At 42.8% G+C, this 15,713-nt stretch overlaps 1 protein-coding gene across 2 annotated transcripts in view; it reads right to left on the bottom strand.

Annotated features, from left to right (window-relative positions):
* Nucleotides 1-6,590: 6,590 nt before the first annotated feature.
* ST8SIA5 (ST8 alpha-N-acetyl-neuraminide alpha-2,8-sialyltransferase 5) overlaps nt 6,591-15,713 on the bottom strand; it is a 72,277-nt gene continuing 63,154 nt past the window's right edge. For both annotated transcript variants that reach the window (XM_067464666.1, XM_067464667.1), the window contains one exon: nt 6,591-13,568. In XM_067464666.1, coding sequence (XP_067320767.1) covers nt 13,100-13,568 — 469 coding nt within the window. In that variant the 3' untranslated portion in view covers nt 6,591-13,099. The remainder of the gene's footprint in view (nt 13,569-15,713) is intronic.

The following is a 15,713-nucleotide window of genomic DNA, read 5'->3' as shown; positions in this document are numbered from 1 at the left end:
TCAGTGCAGTTAAACTGTATTATATGAGTGTACGCAGATGAAATGCTTATTGATAGTGAAGAATCCACCACGTTTTCCATATTTGTCAGACCTGCTTTGATGCTGAAAACATATTTTTAATGTTTCAAGAAGATTTGGCTCTGATGCCGAAACTGCAGAGCATGATGCTGTTAAATTATCCCAGCTGCTAAATCATCTAAATATCTCTTCCTGCAACATAATAAACTAGCAGAGAGGTTGGAATGAGTCCAGAAAATGCTTCTAACATGAATAGATGGTGAGAGCAAAAACACTGAATGAAAATAAAGTGGTGCATCTGCGGAAGGGGGATGTGACAGATAAGAAGGAAAAAAGAATGAGGTGTGGGAAAAAATAACCAACATCAAACAAGTGCTAGAAGGTGTGTGTGTTTGTCTGTCTGTATGTGCAATTTCTATCTGCAACGCGGTGAGGAGGGGAAGAATTGGCAGGGTTCTCGGTGACCTCATTCGGTACAAGGTGACTGCAGCAACAGAGTAAAGCAGAATGAATTTCAATGTGTGTACTGCAGAGGGAAGCTGGAGTCGATTAGAGGGAACAGTGGATGGTGTAGCTATGGGCTTGCCTATACTCGCCCAAAACAGCTGGAAGTTTTCACAATGTGCAGTGATTTCCATTTAATATTGTGAGCTTTTACGTTTCATTTGACTTTTTCCCATCTTGGACAAAATTGTGGATTCTCTGGATTTTATTGGAACCTCTTGAGTAGTTATGGTTAGGGGAAATTTGGACAACTCAATCAGATTTGATTTGCCCTGATTCACCGATCTAGGGCTGCTTGAGGATAGATAGCCTTCCTGGTGTTGATATGCCATAAGGGTGCATCTACACTGAAAAAATAATGCTGTTTGACCCTAATTTAATTGCCATAGCTCAACGCTATGGCAGTCTGAGATTAGTAGTTTGGGGAGGCACCCGCACTCTTTGGCAGAGAAGGTGGAAGACTTTGTAAAACTACAACTCCCATGCTCCATAGCATTGAGCCATGGCAGTTAAATTCTACAGTGTAATAATAATAATAATAATAATAATAATAATAATAATAACTAGCTGTCCCCTGGCACATGTTGCTGTGGCCCACATGGGGGTTCTGTGTGGGAGGTTTGGCCCAATTCTATTATTGGTGGGGTTCAGAATGCTCTTTGACTGTAGGTGAACTATAAATCCCAGCAACTACAGCTCCCAAATGTAAAGATTCTATTTCCTCCAAACTCCACCAGTGTTCACATTTGGCCATATTGAGTATTCTTGTAGAGTTTGGTCCAGATACATCATTGTTTGAGTTCACAGTCATCTTTGTATGTAGGTGAACTACAACTCCAAAATTCAAGGTCAATGCCCACCAAACCCTTCCAGTGTTTTCTGTTGGTCATGGGAGAACTGTGTGCCAAGTTTGGTTCAATTCCATCATTGGTGGGGTTCAGAATGTTCTTTGATTGTAGGTGAACTGTAAATCCCAGCAACTACAACTCCCAAATGACAAAATCAATTTTTTTTTAGTGAAGAACATACATTGGGTTGTTAGGTGTCTTGTGTCCAAATTTGGTGTCAATTCGTCCAGTAGTTTTTGAGTTCTGTTAATCCCACAAATGAGCATTATATAGATAATAACACATCATTTATATTCCACCCTTCACACCCCGAAGGGGACTCAGGGTGGATCATAATACACATACACGGCAAACATTTAATGCCACTTTGTATAGACAATACACAGACAGACAGAACAGAAGGAGGTGCCATGGAAGGTTGGCTCGAGTCCAGGGGGTGCTGTTGCTTTATCCTCAATGACAAAGAGCAGTCAGGACTTCTTCCTTTTGGCCTCACAGCATTTTCTGATCTTTTTTCTTTATGGCATTGGAAAACACCAACACCGCTTTTAGTGGTACCTAATTTCTCTAATCACAGCTAAAGCTGTTGTCGAATTGCTTAGGTAAACAATGAGCTAGGCTGACAGTTGGCACCTCATGCCAACCTGGGGCTTCGGATATGCAACCTTTTGGTTGATAGATCTTATAATTGCTGATGATTTACCAGCTGTGCTAAACCTCCAGCCCACCTACACTATAAAGACTTATAGTGTAAATGCACTATAAGTCTTTATAGCCTCATAACTGGAGCTCTTTCACGCTCAACGGTTGTAATACTAGGATTCCACTTCAACTGGTTTGATTGTCATCATCACACTTATGTGTATCTGTCTTTCCCCAGAAAACCTGGGATTCAAAGTGGCTTAACATTTAAAATAAATCCCCAATTAAAACATGGGTTCAGCAGGGTAGAAGGTAAGTGGGTTTTATACACGGTGATAAATATGTCAAATAACTTGGATCTATATAGGGTTTTATATATAGGGTTTTATAGGTCATATCCAAAACAAACTGCCAGCCAGTAGAGCTGTTTTAACAGGTGTGTAGAATGGTCTTTGCAGCCTTCCCCAGCTGTAGCTCTTTGGGATGGCTGCATCCTACATAATCCTAGGATTTGCAGTTTAAGGAGGAAAACATAGGCTTCTCTGCCATGTAATCTCAGCTGCCATACCTCTTGTCTTGAAGGGATGTAATTCAGGAAAATACACCACACGCACCAGCACAATATTACACTCCATTTGCAGCCTCAGACTGGAGCTGGTCATGGAATTAATTTATCATTATTAAGGTCAAAGATATGGGACGGATCAAGGAACAGGGCAGCTTGGGCGATGTTGGGCTGCTTAATTTGGTACCCTAAAATGCAGGAGCAAAACAGCTTATGTTTTAAGATAAGTTTCTTCCCCACCCCAACCCCTTCCTTCCTTCCTTCCTTCCTTCCTTCCTTCCTTCCTTCCTTCCTTCCTTCCTTCCTTCCTTCTCTCCTTGCTGGCTTTATTGACTTTGGAAATGTAATCATCTCTTACAGTACAATTTCAAGCAGCTGTTCTTTCATCTGCTGCTTTCCCCTCTTTTTCTGCAGCAATCATGGTAAGGCAGCTGTATCACCTGCAGCTGGAGAGAGAACATACTGTCCATTCCAGAGAATGTGAGTTTTATTAAAATGCTGCAATCAATGTCAATTCTACCTGAATTCATCATAATACTGCATCTTCATAATAATCCTATTTTTCTTTTTATGGTTTCTGGGCTTATGCATGGCTCCATTTTAGCTGTTTTCCTTAGGCCAATCTGGCTTCTTCGGCCTGGTCGGATGGCCATAATGGCAAGGGACGGCCATAACGGCAAGGATGGCCATAACAGCAAGACTACTGCAACGCTCTCTACGTGCGGTTGCCTCTGAAGACTGCCCGGAAGCTACAACTAGTCCAACGTGCAGCAGCCAAATTACTAACAGGAGTGGGGTACAGGGAGCATACTACTCCTCTGTTGCGCCAGCTCAACTGGCTGCCAATCGGCTTCCGAGCACAATTCAAAGTGCTGGTGTTGACCTATAAAACCCTAAACGACTCTGACCCAGTTTACCTGTTTGAATGGATTCTCCCCTACAAGCTTGTTAAGATCTTCTAGAGGGGCCCTGCTCTCGGTCCCACCACCTTTGCAATCGTGTCTGGTGGGGACGAGAGACAGGGCCTTCTTGGTGGTGGCCCCTCGGCTGTGGAACTCTCTCCTGATAGAGATCAGATCTGCCCCCTCCCTCCTGACTTTCAGAAAGATGTCTGAATGGATTCTCCCTTACAAACCATCAAGCTTGTTAAGATCTTCTAGAGGGGCCCTGCTCTCGGTCCCACCACCTTTGCAATCGCGTCTAGTGGGGACGAGAGACAGGGTCTTCTCGGTGGTGGCCCCTCGGCTGTGGAACTTTCTCCTGATAGAGATCAGATCTGCCCCCTCCCTCCTGACTTTCAGAAAGATGGTAAAATCTTGGCTCTGGAACTTAGCATTCTCAGATTGATGATCGAATCAATAACTGTTGACCACAAGGTGGATGGGGGTGAATTTGTGATTTACCTTGACAAATTGGCTTTATGTAATTCTTGATCTGTATTTTAATGTGTTTTAATGTATTAATGTACTATGATGTTATTATGCTTTAGTTTATTTGTATATTGATTCTCTGTTGTTAGCCGGCCTGAGTCCCTCCTTGGAGGTCGAGAAGACCGGGTTATAAAAGCTCTAAATAAATAAATAAGTAAATAAATAAGGGCCCAGCCGGCATATTTTTTCATCCATTACAGAACCATGTGGCAGCCAGTCACGACACCTTCTCCTCTTCAGCATCATGTGATGGCTTTCTCACTAACCTCATTGCTGAAACCCAGGCTCCCTTGAAGGAAGAAAAGGAAAGGATTCCAGGAACGGAAAGGGGAGCCTGGGAACCCCGCCCATTGCCAACAATGGGCCAGATTTAGCAGTATTTTCTGGCTGCAGAACAAAAATGGCTATCCAGGTACCTGCTTGTTTTTGGGAGGTGCGTGAAAAAAGGAAAGGATCCTATGAAGTGTGCTTTCTTATCCTTGTTGCTGAAACCCAGGCTGTTTTGAAGGGGAAAAAGGAAAGATTCCTAGGAACAGAAAAGGGAGCCACCCATTGCCACCAATGGGCCGTATTTTCCAGATGCAGAACAAAAACGGTTATCTGGGTACCTACTTGTTTCTGGGAGGTGCGCAAAAATGGATACAGGGGTCTACTGGAATCTGGCCAGCAGAAATGGATGAAGGTTCTGCCAAAATGCACAAGCCTAAGAGCAGATAAGCACTCCAGAAAGGTTGCCATTCTGGGAGTTGTGGTTTGGTGAGGCGCCAACATGCTTTGGTAAAGAAGGCTAAAGACCTTGTAGGATTAAAACTCCAATGATTCCATAGTGTTAAGGCCTGGCAGTTAAAGTGGTATCAAAGTGCACTAATTCTACAGTGTAGATTCACCATTTGTGAATACGTATTGAGGTTTCTGGTACTATAGTCCAGCTGGCATCCACAAGCCATAGAACCAAGCTCAACAGACTGGAAGCAGAAAGGTAGTTGCATAGAAGGGGAGATCTAGATAGCTGGGATTCCTGGTGTGACACACAAACAAATACCACCTCCCTACACCGTGAAATGCCTGTATGGTTTGTTGTGAGTCTTCAGGTCTTTTCTAACTCACAAAAAACCTAAAGAAAACTTATCAAAGGGTGTATTGCAAGATCTGTTGAGAGGATGGTTGCCATAGCCTTCCTTCAAGGCTGAGGGACTCTTAACTTCTTCAATGTCCTACACCAGCTTTTGCCCATATGGGTTACCAAGCTATTAATTTTGCACAGAGAGAATTGTTTTGTATTGTATTGTATAGTACAACCTCCATAACCACGGATCTAGTATTCACATCTGATAAAATGTGTCCCCTCCAGGCATTTTCACAGTCCTTACATGGTTGTAAAGTATTGGGCTGGAAGTTCTTCATTTCAATAGGGTTGACTATTTCCCATGTGTTTTTTGTATCCATATGAAGTCAATGGGTATGGAAAACATACTCCATTTTTAAGAAACCAGATGTAACTTCCATTTCCCCATCTATTCAGTTATGACAATACAAGAATCCCAAGAAGGTGCATTTTTCAAAACTCTGTGCTGCAGTTTCCAGGTTTACAAGAGTATACTCATATGGGTATATCGGAGAATATTTGCATAAAATGTATGTATTGTAAAATTTTCTACAATCCTTGATATAGTGGAGAAAGTTGCATGTTGAAAGGTAGATATTAGAGAATATTACATACAAAATAGAAATGTTGGGCAATGGCACTTGAAAACAAATGCAAATTGCAGTGTTCCCTCGCTACTTCGTGGCTCGCTTTTCGCAGACTCGCTGTTTCACGGGTTTTTGCCTCTTGGCAATGATGGAGTGTGGAAGGGGGTTTCACCCTCCCCCTCGGGAGAGAAGCAACCAATCATAAAAAGAAAGAGAGGAAATACAAAGAAGTATGTAAATCATGGCCTTATAGTCCCTTCCTTATAGCTAGCCCAAAAAAGGGTGCGCTGTGCCTTTAAATGTCTCCTGCTTCTGCCTCACCCTCAGAATGTGATATGTGTGTGTGTGTGTAGTGTCCCTACTTCGCGGATTTTCACTTTTCGCGGGTACTCCTGGAACGGAACACCCAGGATAAGAGAATAGCCATGTATAAATATGTGAGAGGAAGCCACAGGGAGGAGGGAGCAAACTTGTTTTCTGCTTCCCTGGAGACTAGGACGCAGAACAATGGCTTCAAACTACAAGAGAGGAGATTCCATCTGAACATGAGGAAGAACTTCCTGACTGTGAGAGCTGTTCAGCAGTGGAACTCTCTGCCCAGGAGTGTGGTGGAGGCTCCTTCTTTGGAAGCTTTTAAACAGAAGCTGGATGGCCATCTGTCAGGGGTGATTTGAATGCAATATTCCTGCTTCTTGGCAGGGGGTTGGACTGGATGGCCCATGAGGTCTCTTCCAACTCTTTGATTCTTTGATTCTCTGATAAGTGAGGGAACACTGTATAATTATTTTTTAAAATATAGGGTTAAATCCAATTTTTGTATTGTACAATTGACCCATTGCACCGAATAGGGTATAAACATGAACACAGATATACAAAATCCTACAACGTAAATTCCTTTTCTCTCAAATGGAACTGATAGAACTGGTTTATTTGTTAACACATTAACTTATCCCCCAAATACAACACAGTGAAGGATGAAAATACCCTGATTGCTGTTTTTAAAGTTATGGCTTACATCAACTTATAGGCTTTCTTTCACCTCATACAGTAAAGTTAAGAAAATATACATCAAAGTAATAAAACTATAAGGTCAACTATTTTAGCAAATGGTTAGTCAATGAGATCATCAAGAAACCAATAAAGTGCTCTTTCTTGTATCGAAGCGGGACCAAGAATATGATTCCTTTTCAACAATATATATAAAATAAATAATATATATAGTCAGTTCCCCATATTTGCTGGGTTTAGATGCACAGATCCCTCACAAAAGTAAAAAAAAACACAAAATAATAACATTGCTATTTTTTTTTAGTTGAGAGAAGTTTCCTCTAGAGATCTCTAGGTCCTCCCGGATGGTCCAGTGGAAGCTGATCACAGAATTGTACAGAAGGACCTAGAAATTCCCAGAGAAATGTTCTCTCCAGGAATCTCTGCCAACATGAGTCTGTGATTGGCTTTCAGTAGAAATTCTGGAGGACCTAGACATTCCTAAAGAGAACATTTAAATCACATTCTCAAACAAAAGAATCTGCAAAAGTCAATTCTGCAAATGGGGAGGGCCATCTGCCCTTCAGGTTAAGTTAATAGCAGAAGGTTAAGCCAAGCCTCAAAATATGAAGGAACTGGTCTAATCCACACTGTCCACACCGTGGGGTATTCTTTCCTCCTTTACTTTTCCTTCAGGAAGGCCTCTAATGAATGCAATAAAATTTGCAATGAGTGACACTTTTAAAGACAAGGGGACCTCATCCCATATGTAATAAACAAGGCGTAATGAGAACTCTAAAATTGTTTTGTCCTCTTCTGGAGCCAGTGTGGTGTAGTGCTTTTTGGTGGACCCTGAATTCTAGAGTTTGAATCCCTGCTCAGCCAATGGAACCCCACTAGGACTTCATCACACTAGAGAGAAAAATCCACTGAAAATCCAGTTTCTGCCTCCTGCAGAGTTCTGGGGTTTGTAGATTAGGAAGGAGCCATTAACAGCCTCACTACACTACAAACCCTAGAATTTTGCAGGAGGGAGAAACTGGATTTTAAGTGGATTTTTTCTCTAGTGTGATGAAGCTTTGGACAAGTTATACTCTCTCAGCCTCAAAAAAAACCCATCCGAAGTAATCTTACCAAGAAATGACCATGATAGGTCCACCTTAGGATCACCGTAAGTCATATATGAATTGAAGGCATGGAACAACAAAACATCCAATGGCAGCAAGCAATGTATGTTGCTACCAAAGAATCAAAACATAATTCTTAAACCATCTCTAGATACCAAAAAATCAAAGAACATTCATGAGATGTTTTCCAAAGTACTATGCATTATGCAATGTTCTGCCATTCTTGTTTTTGAAAAGTTGTGATTTCATTGAGTCAGTAGAGGACATTTGAATAATAAAGTAATTCTACAATGAATAAGATGCTATTCTTTTATCTTTAAAGTGAATACTAAATTCTTGCTAGGCAATAATATGACTAGGAATGTTGTCAAAGGAGACTGATCAATTAATCATTCCTAAGAGATCAATGGCTGAGCATTTGATGTCTCAAAGGGACTTTGAAGGCTTCAAAGCAGCTTGTACATGGTGGAGGTCTGGAGCTTGGAAAAGTTACCCTTTTGTGTTAAAGTTCCCAGAATTCCTTAATCAACATGGCCTGTACCATGCTGGCTGGGGCATTCTGGGAGTTATCAAAATTAAACCTTTCTGAGCTGCCAAATCCAAAACAGCGACATTCACCACCACCACCACCACCATCGCCATCATTGCATGTCTTTCAAGTTGCTTCCAACATAAAACAACACTAATTATATTGCAACATTTTGGGGAGCAAGATTTGTTCAGAGGGGGTTTGCCATTGCTTTCTTCTGAGGCTAAGAAAATGCAACTTCCCTAAGGTCACCCAATGGGTTTCCATGGCCAAGCGGGGATTCCAATCCTTGTCTCCCAAAGCCTGAGTCCAGGAGTCAAACTACTGTATCACCCTGGCTCTCCATCATCATTACACTCTGTTATATATATTCTGCCCTAATTCTAATTCACATATCAGTCCTTCCATTTTATCCCCACAACTGTGTGAGGTTGGTCAGACTAAAAGCAATTAACTCAAAGTCAACACAATGAGCTCCTTCTCTGATGGGGTGGTTAAACTTGGACATCCCTAATGCTATAGCGACTATTATCTGACTCTGCCAGAAGTTAGGAAAGTCACAGCTTCTCCTACACGTGGTTCTCAACCTGGGGTCCCCAGATGTTTTTGGCCTACAACTCCCAGAAATCCCAGCCAGTTTACCAGCTGTTAGAATTTCTGGGAGTTCAATGACAAAAACATCTGGGGACCCCAGGTTGAGAACCACTGTCTTACACTATTGTTCCTTGGTTCTGGAACCCACGCTGTCAAAATTTGCAACATCCTTGGAGCCAGACTCACACCAGAAGATCAAGTAGATGATATCCCAATGGAGAAACAGACTACCTTGTATGCTGTCATATTAGATAGAATAGGGGTTTAAAACTCATTTTTCAATATTTTCATGCATTGTGTTGCAGGTTCTCATGCACTGCATTGCAATTCTTGCATGAATGGGGAGGCAAAATTGCCTGGAAATCATTCCATTTTAATGTCTTTAGATCTTTGGAGGGACTGGTAGAGGTGCTTCAGGGGTCCATGCCCACCCCTGATGGAAATACGTGTTTACTCCCTATCCAAACTCAAAGCATTGCAATTATCTCACCATCAAAACTCAGAGCATGGGAAGAGTTGCACAGAAGGAAATATCAATGAAAGATTCTCCCCGTTGTAAGATCCTAATTCGGAATAGGCTAAATTTGCACTACAAATCCAGAATGAGTTTCAGGTCTGTGGAATGTATTTCTGGCTATGTGCATGTACATGCAAACACACAGCATTCCTTGAATGCTTGTTTAGTGGTTCCTGGAGGGTGAGAATTTGGGCAAGTCATTTTCAGATCTCAGGATCAATATTTTTTTAAAGAGTTGCACCAGCTACAATTTACTTTTCTTAGCCAAAATGAAAGATAAGATACACAATCTCCCTGTATGCTGAAACTAACACAACTCCCTTCTTTCTCCCTCAAGTGTCCTCAAGAGAACAAATTAAGAAAGCTATGGAGCACAATAGCAAAACAAAATAAGAGGCAGATAGATAAGGGTTTTGCATAGTCTGTTGGGTGAGTTAGTCATGAATAGTGCCTTCTGCCAGTTGAACAATGAATCCTCTCTGGGGCTGGATCTACACTGCCATATAATCCAGTTCAATGCAGTTAATCTGCATTATACAGCAGTGTAGATCCAGCCTGAGTGAAGCTCAAACTTTAAAAGAACTGTCCAAGGTTCTGAAGCCTAACTACCAACAACTTGGATCATTTCTTGAATCTGTGGAGTTAAACGCAGAATGGATTCAATGACTCACTGGAATGGAGGTCACTTGTGAGAAAACCAAGGAGAACTTGGCTATGATTGTGCGCAGGGGAGAGGCAAAACTATGATTCCCAATAGAGAAGAGAATCAAATGGAGATGGCTATGCTTCCAAAATTTCTCATAAGAATTTGTATCATTTACACATGACTCCTACCAGGAAAATAATATGCTGCCTTGGGGGATGCTGTTGTAACTGAAGCCTGTTGTTCTTCACGCAAGATGAGCTGCTTCTCATTAGGAGTTGCAGTGTATTGTGTATCTTTGTGCTGAATTTCCACCCCTCCACCCAATGTTCCAGGGTTTGCACTTCTTTGACAGCTCCTATACAGTTCAGACTAAAGCCCAGAGCAAATTCATGGCTCCAGAAGACTTTTCTGAGAAAAACCACAATGAAGTAAGCATGGCAACTACAGAGTTCTTTGCATGAATCAAAATGTGGGGAAAACTTCTACAAAATTGTGCCTTTGCTCTTCCACATTTCCACATTTCTAACAAATCCAGACTATCCATGGATTTGGACAGAGCTTGGAAAATCCAAGAAAGGATTCTGTTCATTATAGTCTGCAAAAGTCACCTTCCCAAGCTCTAGATCTGGACTGTTTATGAATGAGAAATTCATGCACCCTGCCATGCCTTTGGGTAGAACTTTGACAGATGTGATCCGAAAGAATAATTTTGCCAGTGGCAAATTAATGCAGGAATCTCATTTTTGCATGGACATATGTTCCCATCCCCACACTCTACACTGGCAGCTTTATCTTTCAATAAAAACATAATCTTCCTATTTGCTGCACAAAGGAAAATGTTGGTGCCAAGGTAATTTTAGATACCTTGAAATTACAGACATATCTCAGTTCACAAAGTACAGCCAGCCTTCCATGTTTGCTGGGTTTAGGGTCACAGGACCTCCTTGAAAGAGGAAAACTGCTAATTAAAAAAATACACTATTTTTAAACTATCTAGGAATCTTTAGATCCTTCAACAACAGGCTATGATCAACCAGAAGTTGACCACAGAATCTCATTGGAATTTACAAATATCTAGATAAGTGTTTTTCCGGGAATCTCTAGATCCTTCATCACAACTTTGTAGTCAACTTTGGGTTGAACATGACCATAGAATTGCACAGAAGAACATAGAGATTTCCTGAGAAACCATCTTAATTAAATCCATGAATGATCAAATCCACAAAAGTCAAACCCACAAATGTAGAGGGCTGACTGTAGACGTGTTCATGACCATAGCAGAAAATTTGGTACATGGCGCAGAAACATTGGGCTCATCCAGACTGATTCAGAAGACCACACAGTCCCAGATTCTGTTCCTGTTCTTCCTGGTTTTATTTTTAAGATCCATAGGTAAAGGTAAAGGTCAGGGCATTAAGTCTAGTTGTGTCTAACTCTGGAGGTTGCTGCTCATCTCTATTTCTAAGCCAAAGAGCCAGCATTGTCTGTAGACACCTCCAAGGTATTGTGGTCGGCATGACTGCATGGAGTGCTGTTACCTTCCTACAGAAGCAGTACTTATTGATCTACTCACATTTGCAAGTTTTTGAACTGCTAAGTTGGCTGAAGCTGGGGCTAACAGCAAGAGCTCACCCTGCTCCCTGGAACTGAACAGGAAACCTTTTGGTCAGCAAGTTCAGCAGCTCAGTGGTTTAACCCACTGCACCACCGGGGGTCCATACATGGTACTAATTCAGATGGGGGTGGGGGGTGAGAGCAAAGCCTGGGATTTTTCCAACCAGTCTGGATGCACCCATGGAAAGGATAAGAATAAGGTTCTGCACAACAAGACAGATGAGCACTGAATATGTTCCAATAATGTTTAAAATTCCATATTCTTCATTAACAGTGGTGCATGTGGGAAATTAGGATGGAAGTCAATGGAGCTCATGGCATGTTATACAAAAACAACATCCCTCACAGTATTTGGTGCATCACCTGATAAATCATACAGGCATGAATACCACAGTCTAAGAACAGAAAATCTAGATCCTGTCCTTTGCTGCAGACCCTCGGGTTTGGTGCTTAGTGGCGCTGGATTAATGGCTCACTACAGTGATGTGCTATGTCTCTATAACTTCTACTTGAATGTGCTTGTCGATTCCCTATGGGTTCTAGGACAATATATGGATTTCTCCCAAACAGACTTGTACAATTTATAGCACGCCAAGTTTGTTGGCCTTCAGCTCCCAGAATTCCTGACAATTGGAAATAGAATCATAGAATCATAGAGTTGGAAGAGACCTCATGGGCCATCCAATCCAACCCCCTGCCAAGAAGCAGGAATATTGCATTCAAGGCACCCCCAACAGATGGCCATCCAGCCTCTGTTTAAAAGCTTCCAATGCTGGCTAGGGATTCTAGGAGTTGGAGTCCCAAACACTTAGAGGGCCACAAGTCGTGAAGCCTTGCACTAAAAGACAAAAGCCTCACCCAAATGGTAAAAACCCTATGGCACTTTCTTCCTGAACCAATGTCCTTGAGATGTGTTAGTCTACAACTCCCATCCCTAGCCTTTCTAGGCTGAGGATAATGGAGCTGTAGTCCAACTTATATGGAGGGCACCAGGGTGTATGAACAAGGCTTGCCTACACAAGCGACTAGTAAGGGAAGGTGCTGGAAACACCCAGCTCTCAAGAAAGGCAAAAACCATTGAAGAACTGTACATGTTCAACCACTATTGCATAAATCTCAATATATTAAAGTTCTGCTGCATTGAATGCCCTGGACTAATTCACACAGTCATGACTATTTTTCTCCCCTCTAGAGCATGGTAACTTAAACTTTACCATGGGGGCACATTTGGAAGATGAAATATCGGAAGGAGACAAAAACCACATCGTGGAGATCGTTTGTGCCTCAAAAACAAGCACATGGGTTCGTTCCAAAGGCTCCGAGGTCCTGTTCTGTCCTCTCCCTTCTTCTTTATGTAGCACAAGACATATCAAACAGCCGCTCTCATCAACAGCAATTGCAGGCATCCGTGTGGACCCTCAGGATCCCTTTGCTGTGCATATGGAGAAAGTTGAATATTTCTGAAGGCATGGCGTGGAATCCCGGGCGAGGTTTGACATTGTCATAGTAATGATGGGTTATATATATCCCTGAGGGGTTCATGGGGAAAGCCCAGAATCCAAAAAGGTGTACTTCTTCGCACAGCTCCAACGCCGCCGTCACAAGGATCAGGCCGGTGCTGATGCGCTTGGCCCGCACGCCTTGATTCAGCCAATAGCGTGAGAGGTTGATGAGATACTGCGGGTGGAAAAAGTAGACGGCCTGCTGGGATTCAAAGTCATCCATGGCGTACCGGACCCGGATGGAGACTTCCGTGTTGCGGGTGTTGTAGAAGGCCGGAAGCAGCACGGAGGCATTTTCATATGTTTGCAGGAAATTATAAAAGGGCTTCCTCCACTTCTCCAGTTTGTGGAACCTGATGATGTGGAAGGAAAGAGAAAAACTAATTACAAAAGAACAGAAGAAAGCTCCAACAAGGTAGCCATGGATGGGGCCACACTCCTCCAAAAGACTGCGTCCACATCTTGGGAGAAGGGCTCCTCTCCAAATGTCAGCCCAAGTACATGCAAAGGTAATGAGTGCTTACTACCAGCTTCAGCTGATACACACCAGCTGTGCTCCTTCCTAGATTTGGAGGACCTAAAGATACTGGTAACCTCAAGGTTGGATTTCTGAGATGCATTTTATATTGGATCACCTCTGTACTGAATTCAAAAACAATTAGTTCAAAACATGGCAGCCAGACGTGTTACATTAGCATCTAGGAGTGAGCATATTACAGCTATACTAAAGTCACTCCACTGGTGCCAATTGGTTTCCAAGCAAAGGACAAAGTTTTGACCATTAAATCCCTATATGATTTGGGTCCAGGTAACCTACAGGCAGGCCAGTAGCCAGGATTTCATTTCGGGGGGGGGGGGGCTGAATTTTTTTCAGGGGGGTTTCGTGGGGCTGAGTTTCGGGGGGGGCTGAGTCTGAGTGAAAGAGGGTCTAGCCTAGCAAACCTTTTGTATCATTACCCCAATACCCTCATGCATATGGGATATATTGAGTATGGTCATCAGATCATGATATGAATAAACATAACAGCCTAAATAATGCACCAGTAAGGCCTTTTTGCGAACCACCATGAGAATTTCGGGGGGGGGGGGCTGAAGCCCCTCGAGCCCCCCCCCCCCCCCCCCCCCCGGCTACATGCCTGCCTACAGGATCATCTTCTCCTGTGCAATTTACCCACACACTTATGACCTCTGTGGGATGGCTACTCCAACTAAAAAGAACCCAACTGGCAACTGTCACTCAGAGGACCTTTTCATCAGCCACCCCAAAATTGTGGAATGACCTGCCGTAAGAGTTCCAAATGCTAAATCAGCTGTCAGATTTCAAGATGCAAATGAAGGTCTATTTCTTCCAGCAGGCCTAGCCAGTCAATTTTAGCTTGTTAATTTTAACCTACATGTTATTGGTGTAGTCTTCTGTATTCCGTTATATGTGTTTTAGTAGTGCTGTGTTGTATCACTCGGCTGGTCCAGGAGGTCACGAAGAGTCAGAAACAACTGAACAAATGAACAACAAAGTTCTTCACTTTCCCAGGGGCCTTATACCCCTATTTATTTATTTATTTATTTATTTACTTGTATACCGCAGTTTCTCAGCCCAACAGGCGACTCAACGCGGTTTACAACAAGGATAAGAATCAATCAACAATATACAATTTAAAACCATAAAAGCATAATATACAATATTGACACAACAATAGACCACACAATGCATCTCATAACTAGAGTCGTGATCCAATCCGTCGTCCAAATTTCCATTCCTGTAATCATCACATTCATTGCACTGTTTAACCGAATGCCCGTTCAAACATCCAAGTTTTTAATCTTCTTCGGAACACCATTAGCGAGGGGGCTGATCTTACCTCCATAGGAAGGACGTTCCACAGCCGGGGGGCCACCACAGAAAAGGCCCTGTCTCTCATCCCCGCCAGCTGCACCTGTGAAGCAGGCGGGATAGAGAGCAGGGCCTCCCCAGAAGATCTTAGGGTCCTGGCGGGCTGATAGGCAGAGATACGTTCGGATAGGTAACTTGGGCCAGAACCGTTTAGGGCTTTATAGGCCAACACCAGCACTTTGAATTGAGCCCGGTAGCAAATCGGCAGCCAGTGGAGCTGGTGCAGCAGAGGAGTTGTATGCTCCCTGCGCTCCGCTCCTGTTAGTATCATGGCTGCCGCGCGTTGGACTAGCTGGAGCTTCCGAGCCATCTTCAAAGGCAACCCCACGTAGAGAGCATTGCAGTAGTCTAGACAGGATGTAACCAGAGCGTGGACTACCGTGGCCAGACTCTTTCACACAACAGCACCAGCTTCAGGTTTTGTGCTCCCCATCTCGGATGCCTTCTAGGTGATTCCATGATATACTATCCCCAGAATTTAGAAAAAGTGAGATTTATAATAGAATTTGGTCACACCTGCAGTTTCACATAAGTGTGGTCCATCTAGGGATATATCTCTCATAGATACAGGGGTCTTACTGTACCTATTTGTATCTGTTCTCACTTT

This window comes from Anolis sagrei, chromosome 2 (genome assembly GCF_037176765.1).
Source record: "Anolis sagrei isolate rAnoSag1 chromosome 2, rAnoSag1.mat, whole genome shotgun sequence".
Classification (NCBI taxonomy): domain Eukaryota; kingdom Metazoa; phylum Chordata; class Lepidosauria; order Squamata; family Dactyloidae; genus Anolis; species Anolis sagrei.
Note: the sequence above shows the minus strand (reverse complement) of the source record. Positions and strands in the feature narration are given on the sequence as shown.